The 27,512-nt window shown below is 37.4% G+C and overlaps 1 protein-coding gene across 1 annotated transcript in view; it reads left to right on the top strand.

The window, feature by feature from the left end:
- Window positions 1–307: 307 nt before the first annotated feature.
- Window positions 308–27,512, top strand: part of LOC119792224 (phospholipid-transporting ATPase ABCA1-like) — a gene marked incomplete at its 3' end in the record, with an annotated part of 143,534 nt that continues 116,329 nt past the window's right edge. Inside the window, exons 1-3 of the mRNA XM_038298756.1 lie at window positions 308–523; window positions 19,138–19,267; window positions 27,294–27,387. Coding sequence (XP_038154684.1) covers window positions 19,202–19,267; window positions 27,294–27,387 — 160 coding nt within the window. The remainder of the gene's footprint in view (window positions 524–19,137; window positions 19,268–27,293; window positions 27,388–27,512) is intronic.

The following is a 27,512-nucleotide window of genomic DNA, read 5'->3' as shown; positions in this document are numbered from 1 at the left end:
TGAACAAATGAATGAACTTCTTACGATCCCATCTGGTCTCTACCTCTCTGACTAATGCCTTATTTATTAAAAGTAAAGGATTAATTCAGACTAATTAGTTCAGAAACGGCAAAGTCAACAGGCAAATGAATCCCAAAGTTACCTAGGAGGCACAAGGCGAATGAATTCTAGGTCAGTGCTCCTGTTTACCCTCCTCATTTCATTAGAAACCAGAAGAACTAACTAACAGAGACCGCTGTAGGGCTAAGCTTTCAGGAACCTTCTGTGTAATGCATTTCTCCTGTGTGCTTCCTGGCTGGGGATTTTCTGTGGTTACAGTCACTAAGCTGTGTTCTTCAGAGATCATTTGCATATTTTATGATTGTGGGTGAAAGAGGACAGCAGCTCAAAGAGGCAGGCAAGGGAGTGAGAAATCCAAGTTAGCACGGCTCTTAGGTGACCCATAAGGGCCTGCCAGGTAAAAACTGCTCTATCAGTAGAAGCCCTAGGATGTGCTGATTGGTAAAAACTGCACAGCTTGGAGGTAAGTTGTTTTTGACAGTTTGTTTTCTCTAACAGAACACGTGTTTTGCGGCCAGGCCTCCTGTGATGATGTCTTTGCTGTGGCTGTTGTTCTTTTTGTTGCTCACTCTTGTACATCTGAGGCGTGTTCAGGCTCGGACCAGAGTACCGTAGCTGCCTGTTTTTCCCTGCCTCCTGTCTATATTAGACCCAGATCAAATAGAGTGCATTGTGTACTGCTTATCACATTTTAAAACATTTACTAAACTGGTCTAAATGACTGTAGAAAAACAAGAAACATGGAAAAATTATACCTACTTTTACAGAAATACCAGGTAAATAACAAAAATACTGTTTATTGAGTGATTTGGTTTGTGTATTCAAAAATCCTGTTTGCTCATCTGAAGGTGCAGTGAGCTTTAACCCCTCTTAAGCAATATATTCCCATACTAATGATTTACCTTTGCTGCTTTAAATGGAGGCAGAGATGAGCGTATACCTTTGGACTGCATTATGTAGATGGTAAACGAATGTTCTTGATTGACATGCAGTAATGATTCACTAAGTGCTAAGATTTATCCCATAATTTTTATCCATCAATGTGATTCATTTCTAATGAGGGAGCAATTAGCAGAAAAATGTGATTGACAGAGTTGCTCAGCATGGCACAATTTTTAAAACCTTAACATTTTATTTTGCAGTGAAATTATCTGCACTAAATGCCCTGTAGCGCAATGACCTATTGGAAATGAGCTGTAACATTATGAGAGCATTTTACTGTAACTGGGAGGGACAAGTGATATCTTTCTTTTCAGTGCATTACCAGGGTTAGTTCTCTGCTTATATACTACAGAAGGTTGGCTGTAATATAAAGTAAACCAAAGTGAAACCACTCTCCTAACACTTTGTTGACTTCCTCTTTCATCTTAAGGCTGTTTAACATCTTTGTTTAAAGTCGATTCTTAAGGAGCTAACATTTCTAAGGACTTGTGTCCATATATACAGCGTGTTATGACATCACACATTTAATGAAGCTGTTTTTCCATTACACCACATCTCTGCATTTGAAGCCAAGGGTCTCCAGCCAATGTAACTATGGTGCTCTATTAGGGCTGGACGATAATTCAATAACGATATATATCGATCGATAGAAGTGTGGCGCAATAGAAAAAAAGAGGGTCGATAAAAGTTCGATAAAAAAGAAACGCAGTTTTCCTTCCTTCTTATTGTAGCCTAGCATGTAGGTTTATGCTAGTCACTGTTTCCTCCCAACCAATCACAATCGCGGACCCAGGCACGCCGTCACCAAGCGCCGCCCTCTCAAACCACAACACAGAGCACATGAAGATGTCGCAGCAAGGAGAGGCGGAGGAAATTGTTCCAAAGAAGGGTTTTTGTAGTTCGGCAGTCTGGCAGTATTTCGGTCATGGCAAGTCGGACCAAAAACAAACCACAGTCATCTGTAAAATGTGTAGGGAACCAGTGAAAACCAAGTCTGATAACACAACCAACTTTTTTTTTTTTTTATCATCTCAGCCGCTCACAGCCGCAGGAGTACGAGCTGTGTAGAGTACGAGCTGTGTAGGCCCCGGCGCGGCTCTCCTCCGAGGAATCTTCGGGAATTTCGGGAAAATATATATATATTTTTTCAGTTCTGGGCAGTTTCCCACGTAGTTCTAACAATTCAGAGAAAAATGCTGAGGGGCCAGCAACTTCAAAGTAATAACTCAGGTTAAAGCAGGAAACAGGGGCGGCGGTGGGGGGGCATTTATTTATTTGTTATATTTATTTTGGTCACTTTTCTGGTCACTTTAGTTTAGTCTTTGTCAGTATTTAATAACATAACTCAGGTCTCTTAAGTTATTTTTCTTTAAAACAATTCTGTTATGGTTAAAAAAGTTGGTTAAATAAAGATTTAATTCAAAGTCTGTTTGTGTTTTTTATTAAAATTAAATCATTTAGCAATATTATAAAAAGTCCAGGCAGAGCTGCACATAAAATATGGTTTCAAATCTTTTCAATAATTATCGGTATCGATCAATATGAATTTTTTTTTTATCAATAAGCTTTTTTTCTATATCGCCCAGCCCTATGCTCTATAATCTCTTAAGATAATTAGTACAGCATGGTCTGTCTTTGTAGACTAGTATTTTATGATGAGTTAGTCCTTTAGCGATAAGATTATTTATAAATATTTGTATATTTATAAATATATAAGCCTCTGCCACAACACTTATAAGCTCTATAGGCTAAATCCTGTTGAGATGCAGGGTTATCTCGAGGTGTACAGTAGATTTGTCAAGCATAAACCAGGAGTAACAATCACATGAAGACTGGTTTTATAACAACAGAAAGAATTATTTCAGTGTGTTATGTTTCTATTAAGTAGAATACTACCGTAAAGTTTACACTCAATTGTAATTTGTTGCTATTCATTTTAAAATGGGGGGGAAATCAACAGTGCAGCAAGTAGCTTTACCTCAGGTTAGCTCAGTATAGAGACAAGGCCTTGTATTGGTGGGAAGCATGCAAAATGAAACATGCAAAAGGTTTCAGATATTACAGGCTAACAATGGAACCAAACAACCCACTCATCGGTTTCAATTTGCATGTTTTTCAAGCAATACAAGGCCTTGTCTCTATAAAGACTCAAACTCACTGCAGATCCAGACATTTGTATTGAGAAAGCTTCCTGGAGAGGTAGCGAAACTTCTTCAAATCTTGGAAACCAAGTCCACTGGATTTTTTGAACTTTTATGGAATGACTATGACCTGGATGACTGAGAATCTTCATCAGCTCTTGTGTAGGAGTTCTTTACTGTACTAAAAAGTGTTATTGAAGTGCTATTAAAAGAGTGATCGCTTCAGGGGGGCAACAGCCAACACTACAACATCTAAGCAGCATCTGTAAGCCACCAAGCCCTATCTGCAGAATCAGGGGGACTTTCATACACTACAGTTATTATTACCTAATAAGTCAACAAGGAATCAAATGATAACATATTAAAAGTTTTGTCACATCTTGTTAGGTGCCAATACCAGCTTGCAAGTAAACAAGAACAAGCAAAGAATCAGTCTCATATTAGTTTTACTTTTGTGAGCAATTTCTCTTGTGGAAAAAACAAAAAACAAACATTTTGCTCAGGATATCTTGACTTAATTAAGTCTCAGCTCTGTTTCACAAAAGCTGTAACACACAAGTTAACATGTTGATTTATTCTGTGCAGCTAGCCAGCTCTAGACCAGGGTAAAAAAGGCACCAGGAGCGAACAAGCAAGGCTTGTTTGGTCATGGTGTCCCGCTGAAAACTTGTACATTTTGCAGTAACAAGGTTTTAATGTAAACTATTGTACATCAGCCTTTTGCTGCCTATTGCTCCTTTTTATATAAGTCAGGAAAGTATGACTCTTAAATAAGCAGTTTTCTAATTGTTCTCATAAGATGATTCAACCTCTCTATGCTTTATTTTAGCATCATAAAAGTCAATCCCTCTAAAGTCATAATATTAACACTAACTCCAAACACAAAATACCAGTACATTTCAAACCTAACAAAACCCTTAGACAGAGGCTAGTGCATCCTAAGGACAAAACCCCCAAACCAAATATGAGCGGAGTGGTTTATGCAGTTCAGTGCAGTTAGGAATACTCTGATCCATATATCGGAGAAAACAAATAACCTCTTTTTTTGAAGCATTTCTGGAAATGCTTTTTCATTTTCAAATTTTACATTTCAAATTGAATTTTGTTATGTATTTACTAGGGTACATTGTGAAAAATAAATCTCAAATGTCTTTTTCTTTTTCATTTTAATTAAGTAAAAGGATGAGCAGTCTTGAAAATGAAAATGCAAATCGCATGATTGATTGATAATTTTATTTATGAGTCAAGTAATGCAGCCACATTCTTAAAATGAAAAAGCATTTCTGGAAATGCTCTTTCATTTTCAAATTTTACATTTCAAATTGAATTTTGGTATGTATTTGCTGGGGTACATTTTGAAAAATAAATCTCAAATGTCTTTTTCTTTTTCATTTAAATTAAGTAAAAGGATCAGCAGTGTTGAAGAAGAAAATGAAAATGCAAGAAGGATTATTGATTACTAATTTCATTCATTTCCAAATGCAGAGACTGAAGCTGAAGTGGTTTCTTGCAGGTTTAGTTACAAAAAGGTTAACAGAAGAAAAAAACCCAAACACAATCCACAAAATTGCAAAAATACGGAAAACCTGGAATACTCACAACAAGGAAGCCAAGAAATTACGACAAACCAGCAAGCAGTGACTGAGCAGGTGATGCATATATGATAGAAAGAAACAAAGACGAGGGTAATCAGCTGATTGGGAGCAGAGGGAAACAGAGGAATCTAGAAGGGAGCAAGGGTAAAGAAGACCAATACAAGAGGGCAACAGAGGGCAAACAAGAAATACCTAAGAACTCAAATACAATAAAACATAACAAAGATAACACAAAATGAAAAAAACAACCATACAGATTTAAAGATAAAACTTCAACAGAACCAAGACCATTTCAACAACAGAATTTCCATTTTCTAAATTTACCCAACAATTTCCTGTATGAGTGTTAACACTTGTCTGGGTAAGTATTAGATGCCGTAACTTCACATTACCACCCTTATTGTTAGTATAAATTGAGGTTGTTAGTATAAATTGTCAGACACTGTATAAGTGTAACAAAATTGTATTTTTTTTCCACTTTTAAATAATTTATTTCATATATTTGGGGATTTATCAACCTGTTAGTGCTTACAGTAAAATCAGTAGCTTAATAAAGCACCTGAAAAGATTATTTTTTTCAACCAGCTTTTATTGTCATGACATTGTCACAAGTACAGAGCAATGAAATGAACCCTCTGAATTTAAACCACCCCCCTTAGGGGGCAGTTGGTTGCCATTGTGCAGGGTTAAGGGTCTTGCTCAGGGACCCAGATTGGCAGTCTGTGGGAGAGGATTCTCCTAGTGAAAAACATTCAGAATGAGAGTTGAAAACATTATTTCAACATCGACCAAACTGTACCCATGTTGAGTACATATCCAGTAACAGTGGATTTCTATTACTTCACTGAAAGCACAAATAACTCTCCCATTATGAGCTATTTATTTGTTTTCAAATATAATATCAGCCCAACCCCTTGTGGAGTTTCCTAACACAAGGGTGCAGCAGCATAATTTGGCCATATTGTCCTCTCCAGCATGGCATAATTCTAACCACAAACAAGTAATTATGAGTGTGCACTAGAGTCAGTCTATTGAGAAAATGAATAGCTGTAGAGAAGGGCTTTTCTTCATCATGTGTAACATTATTGCGGTGTATAAATGCTATTTGCTGATGAGGACACAGCAATGTTCTGAATGTAAACTGGAATAGGAAGATTATCTTGGCACCGTAATAATTACAGTGTGAAAGACATGTAGCAGGTTATTTGATTTCACAGCATTAAATCTATTTTAGCATAATCTATTGTTCTGTCTTTTAGAGGCATATATTGCAGAGTTGAGCTATGATCCCTGAGTAGAAATGGAGGGAAGGTGCTTATATCATTGAGGGACTCTCATCTTTCTTTGCTGAGAATTCAGTTTGTGCCTCCAAAGAAAAATTAAGTCCCATCTTGGGGTCAGTAAATTCTCTCTTACTGACAGTTTAGAGGCATGAGACTTGCCTGAAGGGAGAACAGGGGGGCTGACAGCTTAAGGTGCAGTGCTGCAGTAAAAAGGCAACGCCACGATACAAAGGAGGTTTTCACAGCTGCCACAGGCGGGTGATTATGCTGCAGAAACTCAGAGGCTGGAGTGGCCCACAGCACTGCAGAGCTGAAGGACATCGCTGCTGATAGGTCGACAGAGGAAAGTTGCATCTCATGGCATTGCTTTTAGTTGAGAGCAGGGAAGTCCAAATGTGATTGATGTCTGTTGATATATTGAGTCTAAAAAATTAAAACTAATGTTGCTTTTATGGTTTACAAAGTTTATAAAATGTAAAAAAATGTATTTTAAATAAAAAAATATTTTCTGCAAATAAAATTAAAAGTGACTTAGGTGGAGAGTGATTTAAAATCATCAAAAAATGTGTGTGCTTTATTACTTAGTTGAATTGGTTGATCTATGTCCACATTACTATTATTTTTCTTTGTTATTATATTATTGACTTTTAGGATAGATATAATGTTAAATATAAAACTTTTCATGACTTATTTTCTTATGTGTTAGACAATGTCAGATAAAAACTTTATATTGACAAGCATTCGCACACATGCTGATCAGGTTGTCATGCTGCACAAACCAGACCCCAATAAGTTGATTTCAATCTCTTTCCCATATTGCCAAATTCAACATTTTCATATCACACATTTTTTGTCCTATCGACCATTTATTCCGATAACTTAGCTAACTAAACATAGGTAGTGTTAAGCTGCTTATTTTACTTTTTTTTCTGGCACAGACTTCAGAAATAACAAATAAGGTCAAAAGTCTCTGAAATGGCAGATGTTACATTTTATTATCTCCTATTGCCAAACTGATGTATGTTGAGAACATAAGAACCTAAACCCAAATTTCTTAGCCATCACTTATGCTGTGGACATGATTATCTTTTTGGACAATCCCTTTCAGTCTAAAAAAATCATGTTTCTGTGAATATTGTACTGATCATAACACAGAGGTGGAGCCAGAAAGAAAGAAAGAAAGAAAAAAAAAGATATATTGAAGCACAGGGACCATTATGCTCTTCAGAGGGCCATGATGACCCATCTTATAAGTGATGTTTGCTGTCATTCTCTGCTGTCCTCTGCTCTCATGTTCTATGACAAATATGTTGTTTTTTTTCATGCTTTTTGTTTTGTTCGATTATCCTAGAGGCTGAAATGACATACTTTACCGTCTTCATTGCCCAAGCACGCATCACTACTTTATGTGTGGATTTCTCTTTATATAGGAATGTTTTCTCTGGTTCTTTTCTTTCCTCATTTATTTTAGCTTTTTTTTGCTGGACCTGAAGATGCAGTGAAAGCTTTATACAAATGTGACATAGCAACTGTCTTTGAAACTAATTTGGAAAGAGATGAAAGAAATCAAAGTACTCTGTGTTTAAAGCTGTAGGTTCAACTAAAGGTCTGCAAAACTCTTAATTATAATTATATTATTTGCTTTCCATATCATTGAGGTAATTCCCTCCTTGAACTGGAAACAAGTCGTTATATTTGGATTTTTTCGTCCAACTCTCACCCACACAGAGACCAAAAAGCTAGAGATAAATCTGCCTCTTTCTTTTAGATATAAGCACATCAGACATACACGATTTTTGAAAGGTGGCTAAAGCAAGTTCCCTGAGATGTTGTTTACCCTTCACGGTTGACGTGATTTCTGAGTGGAGGTGGTACCGAGCTGTTTCCATCTTGTCTGTTCCATGTTTCAAAAGATGAGCTCCAAAAACTCTGCGGGAGGATGCTGCACTTGCTCAATTATACAAGAGTTTGATGGATTTGGGTTTCCATGTATGTACGAAGCCTCAGCCTGATGACTGAAGTTTTTTTTTTTTTTGTATTTGTTCTTTCAAGGCCTCCTTGTAACCTTCTCCTTAAGAAATCATTGAATTGGAAGAGCAAATAATAAACACTACAAATAAAACAGCTCTCTGATGGAAGGGAATTTGATTTTGTGGCCTCTGGTGCCTGTTAAACAATAGCAAAAAAGATATAATCCAATTGAACAGGCAATGATTATTTTGCAAAAAAAAAACAACATTGTGACTTACACGTGTAGCTCAAACTCACACATGGTCTAAAATTAAATGTTCCTTTGCATTCGGCACACCGCTGGAAAAAAAATAAAAACATTTTTTTTTCATAATATGTGTTGAGTTTCAACTGCTGCCACCCTCTGGTTTAGTAGAGAACTGCTTATTCCGCCAAACATTGCTATCTCACAATGTTAGAGAATCTCTTAAGAAACTCATTTATCCAATTATGGTCTGGATCATCACCTCCTTGATGGTCACCTCATAGATATTTAAATAAATCCATCCATAACTTTCAAGTTATCCTATACACAGACAGACAGACAGACAGACTCCTAAAAACAAATCCTTGTAGTAACTTGTACTAGATTAAAGCTGAATAGAGGACTGTGGGTAATGAGAATTTTTAATGTTCTGGTATCAGGATTTTGGGAGCTGCACCCCCATAGCCCTCTTGACATTCTATCCTGTATTTGATACCTTCAACAAGAGTTAGTCAGCTGATCTAACTGGCTAAGAAGGTGAAGTGCAGGTGCAGGCGCAGTTGTACATAGACGTAGGGATGGTCAATATCATTGGAAGATAAAAGAAAGACAAGACTTTTGAAATTAATTCTAAAACTGATCCAGACATTTTAGAGGGATAAAATGAGAGATTAGGTCTTTCCTCCATGTTAAAGTTGAAAAGCATTCAGCAGTGTTTTGCACAAACTAGGTTAGAGCTACGATAGGTATGATTGACTAAATTCAAGGGTCAAAGAATAACAGTTATCCAGTCATGTTGTTACAAAAGCATGGATAACCATTTGGACGGTATCTCTAAACAACAAACTTTCTATAATCCACTAGAGAATGAATTTCAACAAAAGAAGACCTACAAGTAAAGGCTTGAAGAATAATCAACACAGTCTTATTTTACTTAAATTAGAAAAATAAATTTAAATAGTTAAAAGCCATCCATGCTTTTAATTTTCTAAGCAAATTATCTGAACCTTTCACACAGAAGTCATAATCCTACTTAAGGAGCATATAAACCTGAGTTGGCACTGAAAAAACAGATTGCCTGTTCCACGTGGACCCTAGTTGCACAGCTACTGGTTTTTTTTATTTTTTATTTTCTAAGCAAATTATCTGAATCTTTCACACAGAAGTCATAATCCTACTTAAGGAGCATATAAACCTGAGTATCATCTTTATGACAATGAAAGGAATTCATTGTTTTGGGAATAGAGAACAAAGGGACAAGAGACACAAGACATTTGAAGGTCAAAGTGGAGTCGGCTAATGATTTAGTCCAGTGCAAGAAATTTTCTTACCAAATACTCTGAATGCTTTTAAAATGGTTTAATTCAATTTCAATTTAATTCAATTCAGTTTATTATATAGCGCTAAATTCACAACACATGTCATCTCAAGGCACTTTACAGTTTAACCAGATCATACAGTCAAATTGATTCAAAGTTTTCTATCTAAGGTAAACCAGTTGATTGCATTGACACATTGACTCAAATACAATCCCTCACACTAAGCATGCTTGTAGCGACAGTGGAGAGGAAAAACTCCCTTTTAACAGGAAGAAAACTCCAGCAGAACCAGGCTCAGTGTGAGCGGCCATCTGCTGAAGTTGACTAGGGTTCAAGGAGACAGAAGCAGAGACACAAAAAGCAGCTGTAAAAAGGCTGATCCGTCGAGGAAACCCACAGCCAGGCAGACGAGCTCCGAGCCAGCTCCCATGCCAGAGTACGAAGAGAGCACATCCAGCCAGTCACAGTCAGAGAAACAGGACCACACTGAAAAACAGGCCAATCTCCAGCATCTATAAACAAGGGTGTTGATGGAAGCAGCACAGCTGACGTTTCTCTCCAGGATGGCGTCACAGCCAAACAGGAACAGGCGAGTCAAAGCTACCCTGAGGAAAAGCAGAGAGAGTAGAAGGTTAGAGATTGAACTAACAGATTCTGCAGAATAGGAGAATAGAGAGAGAATGAAGCAGAATGATGAAATTGGGGTCCCTATGTCCTCCAAAAGTCTAAACCTATAGCAGCATAACTATAGAGATAGCTCAGGATAACCTGAGCCACTCTAACTATAAGCTTTATCAAAATGGAAAGTTTTAAGTCTAGCCTTAAAAGAAGACAGGGTGTCTGCCTCACGGACTAAAACTGGTAGTTGGTTCCACAAGAGAGGAGCCTGATAACTAAAAGATCTGCCTCCCATTCTATTTTTAGAAATTCTAGGAACCACTAGTAAACCTGCAGATTGAGAGCGAAGTGCTCTGTTAGGAACATAAGGAACAATCAGATCTCTGATATCAGATGGAGCTTGGCCATTTAAGGCTTTATATGTGAGAAGGAGGATTTTAAATTCTATTCTGGATTTAACAGGAAGCCAATGAAGAGAAGCCAGGATAGGAGAGATGTGATCTCTCTTTTTAATTTTCATCAGAACTCTGGCTGCAGCATTTTGGATCAGCTTTTAGCTACAGTTTGTGGACTTCCTGATAGTAAAGAATTACAATAGTCCAGCCTTGAAGTAACAAATGCATGGACTAGTTTCTCAGCATCACCCCTGGACAGGAGATTTCTAATTTTTGCAATATTCCTCAGATGAAAGAAGGAAATTCTAGAAACCTCTTTGATATGGGATTTAAATGACACGTTCTGATCAAAAACAACAGCAAGATTTTTTACTTTATTATCTGAAATCAGTTTAATACCATACAAATGAAGTGACTGACTAATCAGCTTCTTTTTCAAAGACTCTGGTCCAAAGACTATAACTTCTGTTTTGTCTGCATTCAGAAGGAGAAAGTTAAGAGTCATCAAGGTTTTTTATGTCTTCAAGACATGCCTGTAATTTATGTTATGGGTTAGCTTCATCTGGATTTATAGACAGATATGGCTGGGTTTCATCAGCATAACAGTGAAAATTAATCCCATGCTGTCAAATAATTCTACCAATTGGGAGCATGTATAAAGTAAAGAGAATTGGTCCTAGCACTGATCCCTGTGGTACTCCACAGGTAACCTTTGAGCATGTTGAAGATCTGTCATTAACATGAACAAACAATAAAAGTAACTATTTACTAGTAAAAGTATGCGGCTAAACATGTCATCACTGGTCAGATCAGGGAGGGGACCAGAGAAAAAAAATTCCTAAGCAAATTATCTGAACCTTTCGCACAGAAGTCATAATCCTACTTTAGGAACATATAAATCTGAGTATCATCTTTATGACAATAAAAGGAATTCATTGTTTTTGGAATAGAGAACAAAGGGACAAGACACACAAGACATTTGAAGGTCAAAGAATCAAGCCTGGCAAGACTACTTATAAAAAAGAAAAATAGTGGAGTCGGCTATGATTTAGTCCAACGCAAGAAATGTTCCCTACCAAATACTCTGAATGCTTTTAAAATGGTTTAAGTGGTAGATCATAATGTTATACTTTACTGTGTCAAAGGCAAAGTCAGAGGGTGCACTAGCCTTTTTTACTGTGTGTTGCTATGACTTCCATGACCAAACAAATAATGCCATAATCTATTTTACCCATCACTTTAGTTTTTTATAAGTTTGCACTGAAAAAACAGATCCCGAGTTGCGCAGCTACTGGTTTGTAATCCTAAGATGGATTCCTGCACAGACTATTGCGTCAAGGTTTTACATTTTTTGTCTCAGATGGATGACTTCCCTTCATTGTTTTATATTATTCTGAAAGCTATATCCGCACTTTGCAGCCACAGGAGACTGGAATTAAAAGAGCCACTTAACTCAAAGTTTATCTTTTTTTAATAACTGAGAATGCTTCACCTAGTGAGGCGATCAGAGGACAGCAATTCCGGGGTTGCCTGATTAAGTAGACTCATCTCAGAAGGAGGAAATTTTGTTACAACAGCAAATTAATACATTTTACAGCACCAGGGGATCAAGGTTTGAATTTGCATCAGTCAGTTGGCATCATAATGCTTTCATATTTTTATGGTCTTTAAAAAAATGTAAATATACAGAAAATATTTGATAAATAACTCATCTGGAAAGTTATCTACAACACCAGTCTCTTGCCTTTTGTAAAATTAACTTAAGGAGTAAATCTGTTCCTAGATATATTATTAAAACTACAATGAATATTCTTTGTTATTAAGATACTTAAGGCCAGACTGAAAAGGTCTTTTCTGGAAAGGCATTCTATCAGTTGCATATTTAATTTGAAATAGCTTTGAGGACCAAAAAAAAAAGGATCTAAAAATGACTGACTTTGCCATAAGATAATTGTTTTCGCCCTTAATTTGAGTAAATAAATAAGGTGATGTAATAATGGAATTCATACTTTTGTTGCGATCTTAGCTGTTTAAATAATTTAGGAAGCACACCAGATGTCCATGATAGTAACCAGAACAAATGGACTAAGAGCAAAAATAACCTTTTTGCAGAGTTGAGATGAAACATCATCAATGGGGGAACCTGAGAACTTTAGATGATCAATAACTCCATATAAAAAAGAAAAGAGCACATGTTTAAATTGGTAGAAAGTAGGAGACCCAAAGATTGTAATTATACCCTCTGATAGTGATTTATCAAGTCTTAGAATATGTGAAATTACCTCTATAGCTTGGAATTTTTTGAATTCTGTTCAGCTTTTTGATACATACATTTAGCCATTATAGTGTTGTTCTTAAGCCAATGTTTTTCTTTAACTGGTGTAGGTTTTTACTGAGCCACTTCATCTAGTACAGTTTTGCATCTGAAGTAAAAATAGATGCTCAGCCCCTTGGCTTGAAAAACATAATAAGAAATTTACGGCAAAAAATTTGGAAAAACAATTTTGCATAGGAAGTGCATCATGCCAGATCTTGAAAAATACATTAAAACAACAATGTAACATTAGATTAAGTACAGCGTGTGTTGAGGTTTTGTATTATTTTCAGTTAGAAAGTGTTAGCTGGGGCCAATGGCCTTGTTAATGGCCTTGTTGAGGCTAGCTGCAGAAGGGAAGAAGATGCTTGTTTTGCATCTTTTGACCCTGTTGACCACAGCCTCATGCCAGAGAGGAGAGTCTGAAACAGATTTTAAAGAGCGGGAAGTTATCTGCCATTTACCCTCTTTGCAGAGTGAATGATATGCCACATCCTCCCCTGGTCCTTGATGGTGGCAAAAGGAAACAACATTTACGTATTCATGCCATAATTTATTTTTTGACCATGGGATCCTACGTACGAGTGCACCACATCAGATTCAACAAACTTTCTTAACTTCAGATAACTTCATAAATAAACCCCTTTAAAGGGATGCAATCCACCTGAGCCTAAGTGACCTCGAGTTCACTGGAATTGCAAATCTGCAAAGTTCTGACCCCGATTATTCCATATAAGGCTACAACTTCTTCCGCATCTCAGATGGTGTTGATTCACAAAAATGTCAATGAAGAAAACAAATAGACCAGTTTGGAGGATGAGGATCTGCCGATTGAGAGCAGAGCAGCTGAGCTTCTTCATAATGTTATGAACCAACTGTGGCTGTCTAACAAATGAGAAACCTGTTTACAGCCAAAAAATAGCTGTGATTTTTCTAATGTTTTCGTTTAAGGACCAGAAGGGTCAAAAAAAGTCAAATGGCCTCTGTAAAGCAAAACAAAAATGCTATTACATAAAGGATTTAAAAAAAGCAAGTTTAAAAAACAAAATGGAATATTCTTTTTAAATGTATGATTAGGAAATGTATTTATAATCAGATTTATGATTTTTGGTTTTTAAATCTTGATTTAGAAATAGGATGATAGTGTTTAGTAATGGATTAATAAATACAATTTAAAAATCCTCTTTAATATTCAAATAAAGATGTGCAATTAGAAAACTGTTCCAATTGGAGTTCAACTTGCATGATTTAACTGTTAAATTTGAAATGACTGGAATGACAGTGTTTCTCTAGGTCCTCCATACCACTTTAGGTCTCGGGAAATGATGGGTGAAAGGGAGAGGGTGTTTCTGTAATTTTGATGGTGGAGGTTTTGAAGCAGCCTGGCACATGACATGTCGTAGTAAGGTATTAGAAATGTCTGTGAATATCGGAGACATCTAATCAGCACAATTCCTTGGGGTGTGTGGGGAAGCAAAGACTGGCCTAGCTGCTTTGCAGGTCTTCTGCCTCTTAAACAGTCTGTCTAAATTGGAGATTGCAAGAGCCAACTCTGATGAGAGAGGACAAGGGGTGATACTGCGAGAAGGAGTCATGGGGGATGGTGACTAATAGACTATCAAACTGGCAGTAGAACTGGTTCATCTCATTTGCAAGGATAGAGTCATTGTTGGAGTGGGGGATTTAGGTTTGTAGTTTGAGATCCGTCTGAATTAGGGAAGCATTTTTAACATTTGGGGACATTAACATTTAACATTATGGGAGTGTGACCTAATGGTTAGGGAATTGCGCTTGTTATCCAGAGGTTCTGAGTTCAAGCCCTGCTCCCATATACTGACACTCTCTGTCCCTGAGCAAAAACCTTTACCCCACACTGCTTTACAAGGGGATGGGTTAAATACAGAGGGTTCATTTCGTTGCTCTGTACTTGTGACAGTGTATTGACCATAAAAGCTGGGGAGAAAAAGGAAGAATTTGTATGCTACTAGAAACATTCAAATGTACATTTTTTATACTGAGGTTCAATGCCCACTCTGCCAACTGGAAGAAGAAGCTTCCAAGTACCAACGCAGAAGAATCCTCTAGATCAGGGGTCACCAACCTTTTTAAGGCCGGGGGCTACAGTACTTCATAGCAACTGAGTCATAGAAAGAGCCACCAATACTGACCTATGAACTGAAGGGCTCAGCGTTAACTTTAACTTCATACATAGTAAGCATATTATTATGCATTTGACTCCTAATTTTCTTCATGATATTGACATTTTGAAATCTCTATAAATGCTTAAATGCTCTGTATGTTTAAAATGATCCATTCATCAATCCATTTTCTGTCATGCTTATCCCAAGTGGGGTTGCAAGGGGTGCTGGTGCTTGATTAAAATTATAAATTGCTCTATAAATGATTTAAAAACAGCAACAGAATAAAAAAAAAATTCCAGCCTAATCCCAGCCTAATTTGAAATGACTGGTTTGCTTTTTCAGTGTTTCTCTAGGTCCTCCATACCACTTCAGGTCTTGGGCAATGATCCCTAACCCCTAATCCCAGCAAACAGTGCCAATTCCCTACACCTTTTTACATTGATGTATTGATTTGTGGTACGACTCACCCCCTTGATCATTAGGGAGAGGAATGCAAGGGTGAGAAATGTTTTAATATTGTGTGCACCTTAGTTTATAATTCAAATTTGGTTATGAAACCTTTTTCTTTATGCATAGTTACAGCTCTGAAGAGCAAGCATATATTACTCTGCAGTTTTATACCATGCAAAGTGAATCTACGACTAAAGCTTTATATGAAATGACATTAAAGGACAGAGAGGAGTGGCTTTCTGGCTTTAACTCCCCTGATTGACCATCCATGTTGCTAATTTACCCTTTTCTCTAAACTGTGAATAGCCTGACGGATACTTCAGAGATAGTGTAAAGACCCAAACATTTTAATGCCAAGTTTCTTTTTAATAAAACGCCACTTTTGGAAGTCAGAGATTCAGGCTCTTTTCTTTGCTTGAAAAATATTTTTAAATAAAACTTCAGAGCCCTACCTATCCACAGACAAAACAAAACAACTTTTAAATAAATGTATACTCTGTTTTCCTGTCCTGTTTCTATAAAATGTCTTTGATAGCTGAAAAAAAAATTGTAGAGTAATTTACTGTTTATTTGTAAGAGGCTGAGGAGTAAGAGGAGGAGAGAGAAAAGGGATGGAAGAGTGTCAGGTGGAGAAGAACAATGGAAGTTGAGCAGAAACCTAAAGAAAACCAGTTCCATGTAGAGATCTATTATCCAGGGATTGATTGAAAATAGATCTTTGCATAGCGTTATATTAACCTTTTTGTCATCTGGGGATTGTAGTCCGACATGTGGCTTTTTAAAATCTGAAAACAGGGTGAAATTGATAACATTCAGGGACATCTTGTATATAGGTTGTGTGAACTTATTCATTTGCTATGATTTTTAATATTACTATAAGCTATTAGTAAGTTAGATTTAGTCTTTATTTCGATCAAAAATGCATACATATCTGTACTTGTAGTTGTTGAAAAAAAATTGTACTGGAAACAAACTGTTTAAATTATAATCATGAATCTTGTCATGGTTTAAAGCCTCTCCAAACTAAGCAGCCAGGCTGAAATTTCAACCCTAGCCTGCCCCTGTCTGCTTCAGTCCTTTCTAAACCCCCAGTCAGCCTCAGAGGAAAGCCTGCTAACACTGAGCCTGTATTTACCTGAGATTTTTTTCCTGTTTAAAGAGTTTTTTTCTCTCTCCACTTTCATGCATTCATGCGTACTAAGAGATTGCTGCAGAGTCAACCACACAATGCAAGTGAATGTCTGCTATCGCTACATGCTCATCCATGAGGAGGAAATCCTGAAAAGCCAATGACTGGATGCAATCAGCAAACATTTAATCAAGTTTTAGTGTGATTTGATTGGGTTGTCCCTGCAACGTTCCCTGAGATGACGTGTTGTAAATTGGTGCTAGGTATGTGAATACACTTAACTGGAATCAATCAAGTTAAACGGAATTTAATCGAATTGCCTTGAATTGAAAAATTTATTTAAGTAACAGGAAAACATGAAGAACAATGTTTAGTTTTGTCTTCTCCACAAACAGTGTCTTGTCTTGTGTTATCCTCGCTGCCCAGTGGCAAAATATAAAGACCAGTGATTGTAAATAAAGCAAACTCATGGGGGAGAGAAAAGTTTGTAGTTAACAATAACATATTTCAGATTTAAAAAGCATTGCTGGTAACTCACTGTCACATCAGTACACAGCTTCTTCAGATTTAAAAGCAGATACCTCTCCTCTTGTGTCAAAGTCCACTCTGAACATTTGGATGCCAGCCAGCTGCTGCACAGAGACCAGTATCTGTTTAGATAATTCAGTCACCATAAGGCAAAGAAAAGTAGATGAATAAAGTATCTGATTATCTTCACCAATAGCTAAGGTCCATCCAGTTTGTTGCACATGAGTGAACATTGACAAGAAATATTGCCAGCATTGGCATATGGAATACTCTCGGTGAAGACGCATAATGGACCTGTCTCTCTTTCCTCTCCTGCGCCACTCTATAGTATAAAAGGAGTGACCAAAATGGTCACTAATTCCACTGAAAAGTAAAAAAGAAATCAACTTAAGTTGTTCCCTCTAATGTTTATTAGCTCCTCTCCAGTGATAGAGCTACTGGGATCACAGCAGAGAAAGGCTTTAACACACAATAAAACAAAGGGCACCTAAAACCATGGCAGCTACGCACAGCACCATATTGGATCTATATCAAAACATTACATTTGAAACAGACAAGTCATGTAGTAACACTCAGTAACCATTATTGTATCAAGACAGCATGCATATGTATTGAAATCTCAAAACCATGAGGATGTGATAACTGTTATGTCGACAATCATTTAACTCCAATACTACTCCTCTTTGAGATGATGTCTGCTAAGACTTAGATAAACACAACAGGTGGCAAAGCTCTCAAAAATCATTGACCTCTCAGATATCCAAGGTGCTCTCAAAGAGGAATTCTATCATTCAATTAAATTCATTAGAAGAGAAGGAATCTTCAATATCAGCGTTTTGTTCTTAAGCAACTTAACACTTACCTGGCCAACTCTGACAGAAGGGGAAGAGACCAGGGCCTCTACATTCCTACATTCAAGAAAGATAGGCCCCAGTTTACCCAGAATCACCCCTTGCTAAAATAGCAAGCTGTGGACTATGGCACCATCTTTTGCCACTTCAGTCATTTTCATATGAGGGGTTGTTATATGTGTCTGATAGACACTCAATCATTGTTTTGTTGTTAGGAAGCACAGAAAAGTGTTTTGCTTTGTTTGTATCTGCAGTACTGCTTAATGTTGTATAAAATGGGTTTATAAAAAAAACATGAATGTTGGAACTGTAACTAAAGTACAGTGGTAAGTTTACATTATCACTGCTGCTTACCTTTATCACGGCTGCACTTAAAAAAAAAGAAAATGTCTTGAGAGCTGTACTGAAATTTCTTTTTATACACTCTGTGTGTACAAAATGACAAATCAAGTCTGTCTAAAGTCTAAATAAGCTTCAACGTGGGATTTGGTTTAGGTTTTGTTTTATGTGGAAATAGAAAAAAGGACGGCAATGAAGCAACAATAACAGGCCGGACATAAAGAGAAGCAGCAATCATGTCTCTGTAATCTGCACTATATTCAAAGCCAACAAGCTGGGTGAAGTCAGTAGAAAGACAGTCACGTGTGGTGCTATAATAAAAAGGTCATAACTGATCTAGGAGCATAAAAAAAGCAAAGCAGACACGGTTGTTTATTAACTATGTTCTCAAAGTTACGTAGCTCATAAAACATGCTATGAATATTTTACATCAGAATTTTGTTTCTGTTAAAAAAATGAGGAAGCTGTTGCAGTCTTTTTTTAATGCTAACTATTGAATAAGGAAGACTAAAGGCACTGACTTTTTCACTGTTTGACAGAATAATTTTTTCCTCTACTTCTATTATAGGTTGTATTATCTTTGAAATTCATGGTGTTTGTTGAAAAAATCTTGTGCTATGGGGGAAAACCGTATAATCTTCACATGCTGAGATGTTGGCTGTCCTGAGATTTGCTGAGCATAGGTGATAATAATTCTTCGAACAGGTGCTGCACCGTAAGCCCTAAGGCTCGAGGAAGTGAGTGATTAGTGGCACTCCCCCAAGATGCATTGCGCAGCTGTATTAAAACCAAACTCTGCCTTTTTTATTCCCTCCAGGATTTAGTAAGTGGGCCAGTTGCCATCGCGACGCACTGGCACGATATTGCCAGGAAAAGCCATAATGGGTCTCTTGACGCAGTTTTCTCTGCTCCTGTGGAAGAACTTCACTCTCCGGAAGAGACAAAAGGTACACTTGTGCTCTCCAGCCGCCTTCTTTTTCTTTTCTACACGAATCAATGTGTATCTGCCAGAATTGGTCAGCAATAGGGGGAAAATGAGGATGTGGTCCAAGACTTGTGTTATCAAGGACAGCTAAGTTATTCATGGAGAGGAACGGTAATAGGCAGGGATTTACAACAAAAATTGTCTCTTATAGAAGTAAGCTATCTTTAACTCCCTCTCTAGAGAACGAGAACAATCTTATCTTAATACCAGCCAATTCAGAGTGTCACCTTCAATTTCTGATGATCTATCTCTTCTACCCGTTATGTCACATTGCTTGTATTTTACTTCTCACCAAGTCATTGTTAGGCCCAGTGGAAATGGATAGGGACTTTAAAAGGCTTCGTTTGAAGGGCAGAAAGTCTTTCTTCTCACAGATCAGACATGCAATAGAAGGTTGCAAAACTATCAATAGAAAATCTGCAGTTTTTAATTAACATTTTTTTGGTTACATATTTTATGATGTTTTCTTTGATGACAGTTTTTTTCCTTAATCAATAATCTAAATTAATGTGACATCAAGAATTTCGAAAATAATCTGACACAGGATATAAATATCCATTGTTCACTTGAAAATTGTACTGCTTTGAAGGCCTAGTTTGCTTGTTAGCACTTTAAAAAGTCACAGTAAAGCAACTTAAAGGTTTGACTGTCTCAGTTAATTTCACTACAGGCCTTAACTTCGATTTCATCTGCCATGCAGCATTTTTTGATGCTGTTAAAGTCCTTTCTTTTCTTCAAAGGCATCCAACAAAGAAGCTTACAGAATACTTGTCTCTAAAATATATATCCTTACTTGAATAATTATTATCATTTGTTTAAAATTGGACATTATCAACAGAAAAAAGTTTTATAAAAAAGAACAATCTGTGTGTCATGATCAGTTTAAGGAAACTGACCTACATGCAGAGAAACCACTCAGAGAACACAGGGAAAAGTTTAACGGGTTTATTTGATGTAATGTAAACAGAGGTTGGATCTGAAACTCAGTAAACTGGTGAACCGAAACTGGAAAGTCTGAAGGGGAGATCACAGAGATAAGGTCAGGGACCGTGGGAAATGAGACTGTGGCTTGAATTATGCTGGAGAGGGAATCACGTTTGAGGGGGCTCTTGTCAATCCTTGAATCCAGTCTGTGTGTGATTATCCAGAGAAGAGGGAACTCATTGGAGAGCAGACAGGTAGACTTACGTTGGACCCAGAGGAGTAATGGAGCAGACTGTCACTTGGATTTCTAATGGGGACTTGAATAGATCATGTGGAGGTTTTCCACTTCTCAGTGTAAACTCAGTATTACCTTTCAGGGGGAGAAGGTCTTGGTATCCAGTTTTCACAGGAAGGCTTCCTGCCGAAGAGCAAAGGCAAAAACACATAAGACTCAGAGAAACAAAGCTAGGTTATACTCAGCTAATCTCAGCTTGGCTAGAGTATCCAAAACTGGCAAACACTCTGGCGTCGAGGTAGTGACAGCCCACAGCTCAAATACTCCTTCAGTAATGAACCAAAGAGCCGCAAGTGTGCAGGGAGGCCCAATGAGGACAGGGCACCACCTAGTGGTGGAGAGAGAAGAAACACACAAACAACCCACACAAACTGGATTCCTAACACTGTGGAGCTATTATTAGTGAGTATCTTAACCACTGAGGATAAGGAAGCACATATGTATATAGGAGTAAAGATGTACTGACAGAGCACATTGTCTGTGTCCGAATGTCCGCCTAAATCCCTCAATCCCTACATAGAGCGGGACTATAAAGTGAACTTTATGGTGAACTCAGTTAACTTACCGTTTGGACAGATGATCACTACTTTTGCTCCCCGTTGGTCACTTCACTCCATCTCCCTGCTCAGTGCCTGCGCTGTCTTTGTTACAGTATGTGTCGCCGCTGTCAGGTAGAGACAGCCTATGGCAACAATTTCCCGAGCAGATATTGGAAGATGATTGGTAATTTTCAAGGCGTGTTGTTGGAAATTTCGAGTTCACTAATTTTTAATCCACTAGATGTTCCGACACTCATCTAAAAAGGCGTAACCACTATATATTGCCCTATATAGTGATTAGGGCAAAAAAACTGGTTAAGAAATTATAAAAATTACCAACGTATGAAATGGTGGGGGGCTGAAATGCCAAGCACCTGGGTAAAACTCAAATTTTTTCTTAATTCAATCAGAAAAGCACACATGATGGGAAGAAGGTCCTGTTTTTTTTTAAGGTTAATTTTCTTCAGTTCAAGAGAGAGAAAGGATTGCATTTACATTTGCTCTGCCCTCAAACAAACTGTCAATATTGCACTCTACAGTTGCCTTTGATTTCAATTGAAACATTTCATCTTGTCAATTCAGAGTTACCTAAGTATTACAACAGCCTTTGAAGCATCCAAAGAGGAAGTTCAGGAATCTAGAGTGACTTACTTGGTTTTTCAGGCTGGTGTTGTTGTTACAGAGATCTGCAAGGTGTTGTTTAATTTATTGTGTGAGGCGATACAAGACACACATCCACACAATTTTTTTTGTTGTTGTTTTTTTTGTCAGGGGACTCAAGCATAGCAGTTTTTATCTGCTGTCTTTTTTAGGAGTATATGAAAAAATGAGAAACTTAGTAATATCAATGCACATTCATAGCAGCTGAGAACAGAGTTAGAATTTTATGGCTTTTGTTAATCTAACAGTTTAATAGCAAAACAGATGGGTATTTTTTTCGTGGGATAAAAACACGGGACACCTTTCTACAATGATGTACATATAATTAGACAGTTGTGGCTTCATGCTCAGATTGTCTGGTATTTAGCCGACGTCAACATGAAAAATTATTATTAGGATAAACCACTGGGAGTTAGCAAGGACAATGGTGCTTGTGGTGGGCTTGTGGAGGTTAATGACCAATTATATGAATGCCTCACCAGGCATTTTAGGATTTTATAACAGGCATGAAACTGATTTTTATGGTCCGGTATTCAGCATAATTTCTTAGGAGATTATCTATTCACAAAGACTCTTGTGTCCAATGGAATAATGCTGAGGGGAGCCTGACACTGAGAAAGTCTCGGGGATGTGCAATCACTGTCCAATCCTCGTAAGTTTGTAATACATTTGGATAAGGTTTGCTCTCAGCAGATCTGCAGTGACACATACCGACTAGATGGAATCAGATACCTGAAACAGAATTGACTAGTTTGTAATTTTCATCATTGTTATTAATATTCAGAATTTCAGCACATTTTACCCCAATTTTGTTTACTTATCAGGAAAAGAACAGTTTTCATCTCATATTAATTCCAATGATATCTTCAGTAAAACGAACAAATTAACGATCAACTTTATTTCAGAGAAGCCAATAAAATTACATATTCAACGTATTGAATAGCTATGCAAAACTTAAATATATATCTAAATTATGTATCAGTTATGCATGACATAACTGACTGAAAATGACACATATAATTTATAATTTTATGTACAATTTAGTAATTATATCTCAACAGTGGTGGGAAAAAGTGAAAAGTTTTTTGAACTTACCCCTTTTTTATCCATCTGACTGGTCTAACCAGGTCACCTCACCTTAAACAAAATGAAGACATAAAACCACTGTAACAGCTCAAAGTTTCCTTTTTTAAATAAATAACTGAACTTTATTGATCTCACACTGGAGAAACTTAGCTCTGTGTTTAAACCATCCCCTTGGGTAGCAGTGGGCTGTATTTGTGCAGTGCCCAGGGAGGATTATGAGATTAAGGGACTGGCTCGAGGACCCTGAGTAGCAACCTGTGGGGCTCAAACTCAGAACATCAGGATTCCAAGCTCTATGCCCTAATCACTAGACCAACACCTCACCTTTTTGTGAGGTATTTCACCTCACGCAGCTAAAATTATTTTTGCCAATATCTTTTTGTTTTTACAAATTTTTTAGTATACATAACCATAGCAAAAATGGCAGTTTGCTCTTCTACAGCTACTCCCGCAAGTCACAGTTAGGTCAAATGGAGGCAAGGAGGATGTAGAGCAGGAGCAAGAACAGAAGAAGGAAATTCAATTCACACATTATGTTAAAAATCTATAGGGAACAAGATAGAAGAACTCCAAATCCTAACAAGTACCAAGAAAGAACATTAAGAATGTAGTTTTATGTGTTTTACTGAACATGGCGGCAGGATCATATGCAGGACTCCAGTCTTTCTTGGACAGTCCTTCTCAATGTATAAGGAGGCAGAGATTCAAAGAAGACAGGAAAACTCAAATATGGTGTGCTGACAGTCACTGTCTTTATAACATATTCTCACACCTACAGGTGCTGGTCATAAAATTAGAATATCATGAAAAAGTAGATTGATTTCAGTAATTCCATTTAAAAAGTGAAACTTGTATATTATATTCATACATTACATACAAACTCATATATTTCAGATGTTTATTTTGTTTAATTTTGATGATTACAAATGACAACAAATGAAAATCTCAAATTCATCATATCAGAAAATTAGAATATTACTGAAGACCAATAAAAACAAAGGATTTATAGAAATGTTGGCCAACTGAAAAGTATGAACATGAAAAGTATGAGCATGTACAGCACTCAGTATTTAGTTGGGCCTCCTTTGGCCTGTATTACTGCAGCAATGCGGCGTGGCATGGAGTCGATCAGTCTGTGGCACTGCTCAGGTGTTATGATAGCCCAGGTTGCTCTAATAGTGGCTTTTAGTTCTTCTGAATTGTTGGGTCTGGTGTATTGCATCTTCTTCTTCACAATACCCCATAGATTTTCTATGGGGTTAAGGTCAGGAGAGTTTGCTGGCCAATTAAGAACAGGGATACCATGGTCCTTCAACCAGGTACTGGTAGCTTTGGCACTGTGTGCAGGTGCCAAGTCCTGTTGGAAAATGAAATCTGCATCTCCAAAAAGTTGGTCAGCTGCAGGAAGCATGAAGTGCTCTAAAACTTCCTGGTATGTGGCTGCGTTGACCCTGGACCTCAGAAAACACAATGGACCAACACCAGCAGATGACATGGCACCCCAAACCATCACTGACTGTGGAAACTTTACACTGGACTTCAAGCAACGTGGATGAAGTGCCTCTCTTCTTTTCCTCCAGACTCTGGGACCTTGATTTCCAAAGGAAATGCAAAATTTACTTTCATCAGAGAACATGACTTTGGACCACTCACCAGCAGTCCAGTCCTGTTTCTCTTTAGCCCAGGCAAGACGCTTCTGACGCTGTCTGTGGTTCAAGAGTGGCTTGACACAAGGAATGCGACAGCAGAAACCCATGTCTTTCATACGTCTGTGTGTGGTGGTTCTTGAAGCACTCACTCCAGCTGCAGTCCACTCTTTGTGAATCTCCCCCACATTTTTGAAGGGGTTTTGTTTCACAATCCTCTCCAGGGTGCGGTTATCTCTCTTGCTTGTACACTTTTTTCGACCACATCTTTTCCTTCCCTTCACCTCTCTATTAATGTGCTTGGACACTGAGCTCTGTGAACAGCCAGCCTCTTTAGCGATGACCTTTTGTGTCTTGCCCTCCTTGTGCAAGGTGTCGATGGTCGTCTTTTGGACAATTGTCAAGTCAGCAGTCTTCCCCATGATTGTGTAGCCTATAGAACTAGACTGAAAGACCATTTAAAGGCTTTTGCAGGTGGTTTGAGTTAATTAGCTGATTAGAGTGTGGCACCAGGGGCCATCAATTTTGAACCTTTTCACAATATTCTAATTTTCTGATATGATGAATTTGAGATTTTCATTTGTTGTCATTTGTAATCATCAAAATTAAACAAAATAAACATCTGAAATATATGAGTTTGTATGTAATGTATGAATATAATATACAAGTTTCACTTTTTAAATGGAATTACTGAAATCAATCTACTTTTTCATGATATTCTAATTTTATGACCAGCACCTGTAACTTGTCAAATATTGATACTTGGTCAAACCATGTATTTCAGATACTGGTGTGATAAAGCTACCCCTCTTCTCATAGATGGACATGCAGGCTGCGTGAAAGGTTGCAAACACTGTGCCGCATGATACGCTTTTAGTGGTTATGTATGGTAACATGTTTACTACTGGTTTAGGGGTTAGGGTTAGGGTAAGGCATGGGCTAGTGTTAGTTTCATAGTTGACAGTTCATGTAAAATTTCCCCACGTTTCAGAGACATAGACAGGTATAACGTATTGCAGTCTAACAAAGAACCCAAACGACTACCCATTCCTAAGGGGCAGAGCCGTTCGTCAGGTTCAATTTGCATGTTTTCTAACCCAAAACACGGTTTTAAATTTTGGTCCACTCTATAAAGCCTCAAACTCAACGCTATTCCCAACATTTTGAATTGAAAAAGCTTCCTGGATGGGAAGTGAAACATCTTCAAACTTGGAAACAAGTCCAGTGGATGCTTTTTTTTTACTTTTTTGGAATTCCACAAGTTCTTGCTACAACCTTCATGTATAATGAGCAGGGTATCCCCATTGCATCAAGTTTGACTGAGCGTCATTGAGTTGTTGTAAGGAGGTCTTAGTCTTCATGTACCTCTGAAGTTTCACATCTGAGTACATCACTGCACTGAGAGTCCAGGACAGATCATAGCACCTTTACTAACCAAAGCTGTGTGCTAACATTTGATCGCTCAAAACTTATTACTTCAGGGTTTTTTTTTTTCTCTTAAGAAACCTTTGGCACATCCATGCATCTATTTAATCTATGCATTTACCCAGCATTTTTAGAGATTTATAGTCACCTGCTAACATTGTAATATAGAGCTATGTGTAAAGTGCAGAGTTTGTTGTAAACTGGGTGTTTCAGAGCTTGGGGAATATACAGATAAAAAAATAAGGGTCCGAAAGAGGGAGAATCCTGTCTCTGAGTTTTTCCTCTGATGTTAACTTATCTACAGTATTAACACATACAATTCCTTACCTTCATATACAATTTAAACTAGTACAGTGTTCAAAAGACAAATTCAGAAGCTGAGTGAAAATATATAAATGATAGAACTAATCTTTTACAGAGAAAACTTTCATTTGACCAAATTCTCTGAGATTTTAGTAAATGGCCTATTTGATATCCATTGTTATAATTTGCGGTTGCTGAAGCTAATAGTGATATAACAACCCCTCGGGGGAAAAAAAATGAAAAAGGGGTTTACAGTAGCTAGGTAAGTTTCTCTTGGGTTTCAGGGGGGTTTTTCCTTTTAATTCCAAATGTTCTGCATTCCTTAGTTTCTGGCTAATATGTCATTTTAACTCCTGAAAACATCAAATCAATTTGTACATAAGTTTCCTGAGGGGAAAGTTAAGCATTGAGGTCAACATTTGTGCTTTGTTGGTTTGACTCTTTGCGCTAATCCCGGGTGTTAAAATAAAAACCTGACATGCCGCTTGGGACTCTGCCTGCAAGGTGGCAAGAAGTGGTTGTATCAACGGAAAGAAGTGGTTGACACTCTTTTTTTCAAGAGAGGATTGAGTGTGGCAACGAGATAAGGAGTGTGTGATAGCTTCAGTTTAGAGACTTACTGGCAGAAAATGCTCTCTAAATCTTGTGTTTGGAGTAATAGCCAGAGTAAACTGAGGAAAGCTGATGTAAAGTGATGAACTGAACTCAAACATCAACATGGAGCTGAAAACACGGATAAAAACATTTTCTTTTCTTCATTGTAACTTTCTGAACAGTTTCTGGTCAGGTTATTATTTAAGCTTAGTTGTTAGGAACTGAGATTGACTTTTAACATTTTACCTTCATGTGTATTTGGGTGCCTACATTTATGTTTCATGTTGCTGCAGATACAGTATACCTGAACCTCCCCACCACATTTTCTTTTCTATTCTTTTCTTTTCTATTCTATTGTATTCTATTCTATTGTATGGGCTCTGACTTTTTTTTAGATTAAGGGGGATTTATTGTTAACAGATGACAAAGTAAGGCAAATTACTATGGCCATAATGACTTTCCCATGTATTTTATAAGGAAAGTATTTGCATAAAATGAAAATTATCTTTGTTGCAGGTGCGGCTGGTTATAGAGTTGGTATGGCCTCTTTTTCTATTCTTCATATTGGTAGCGGTGAGGTCTACCACCAAACCAGTTTACAAAGACCAATGTAAGTACAAGCCAAGGCTTATTCTACACAGAAAATGGTCCCCATTGTGTTACTCTGTGTGAAATATTAATCAAAAACTATTACAAGTTTAATCAACATCATTTTTATATCATTATTATCCCTGC

Source organism: Cyprinodon tularosa, unplaced genomic scaffold, assembly GCF_016077235.1.
Source record: "Cyprinodon tularosa strain WSP-4 unplaced genomic scaffold, ASM1607723v1 ctg414, whole genome shotgun sequence".
In the NCBI taxonomy this organism is placed as follows: domain Eukaryota; kingdom Metazoa; phylum Chordata; class Actinopteri; order Cyprinodontiformes; family Cyprinodontidae; genus Cyprinodon; species Cyprinodon tularosa.
The sequence above is the reverse complement of the archived record's forward strand: the minus strand, read 5'-3'. Positions and strand labels throughout refer to the sequence as shown.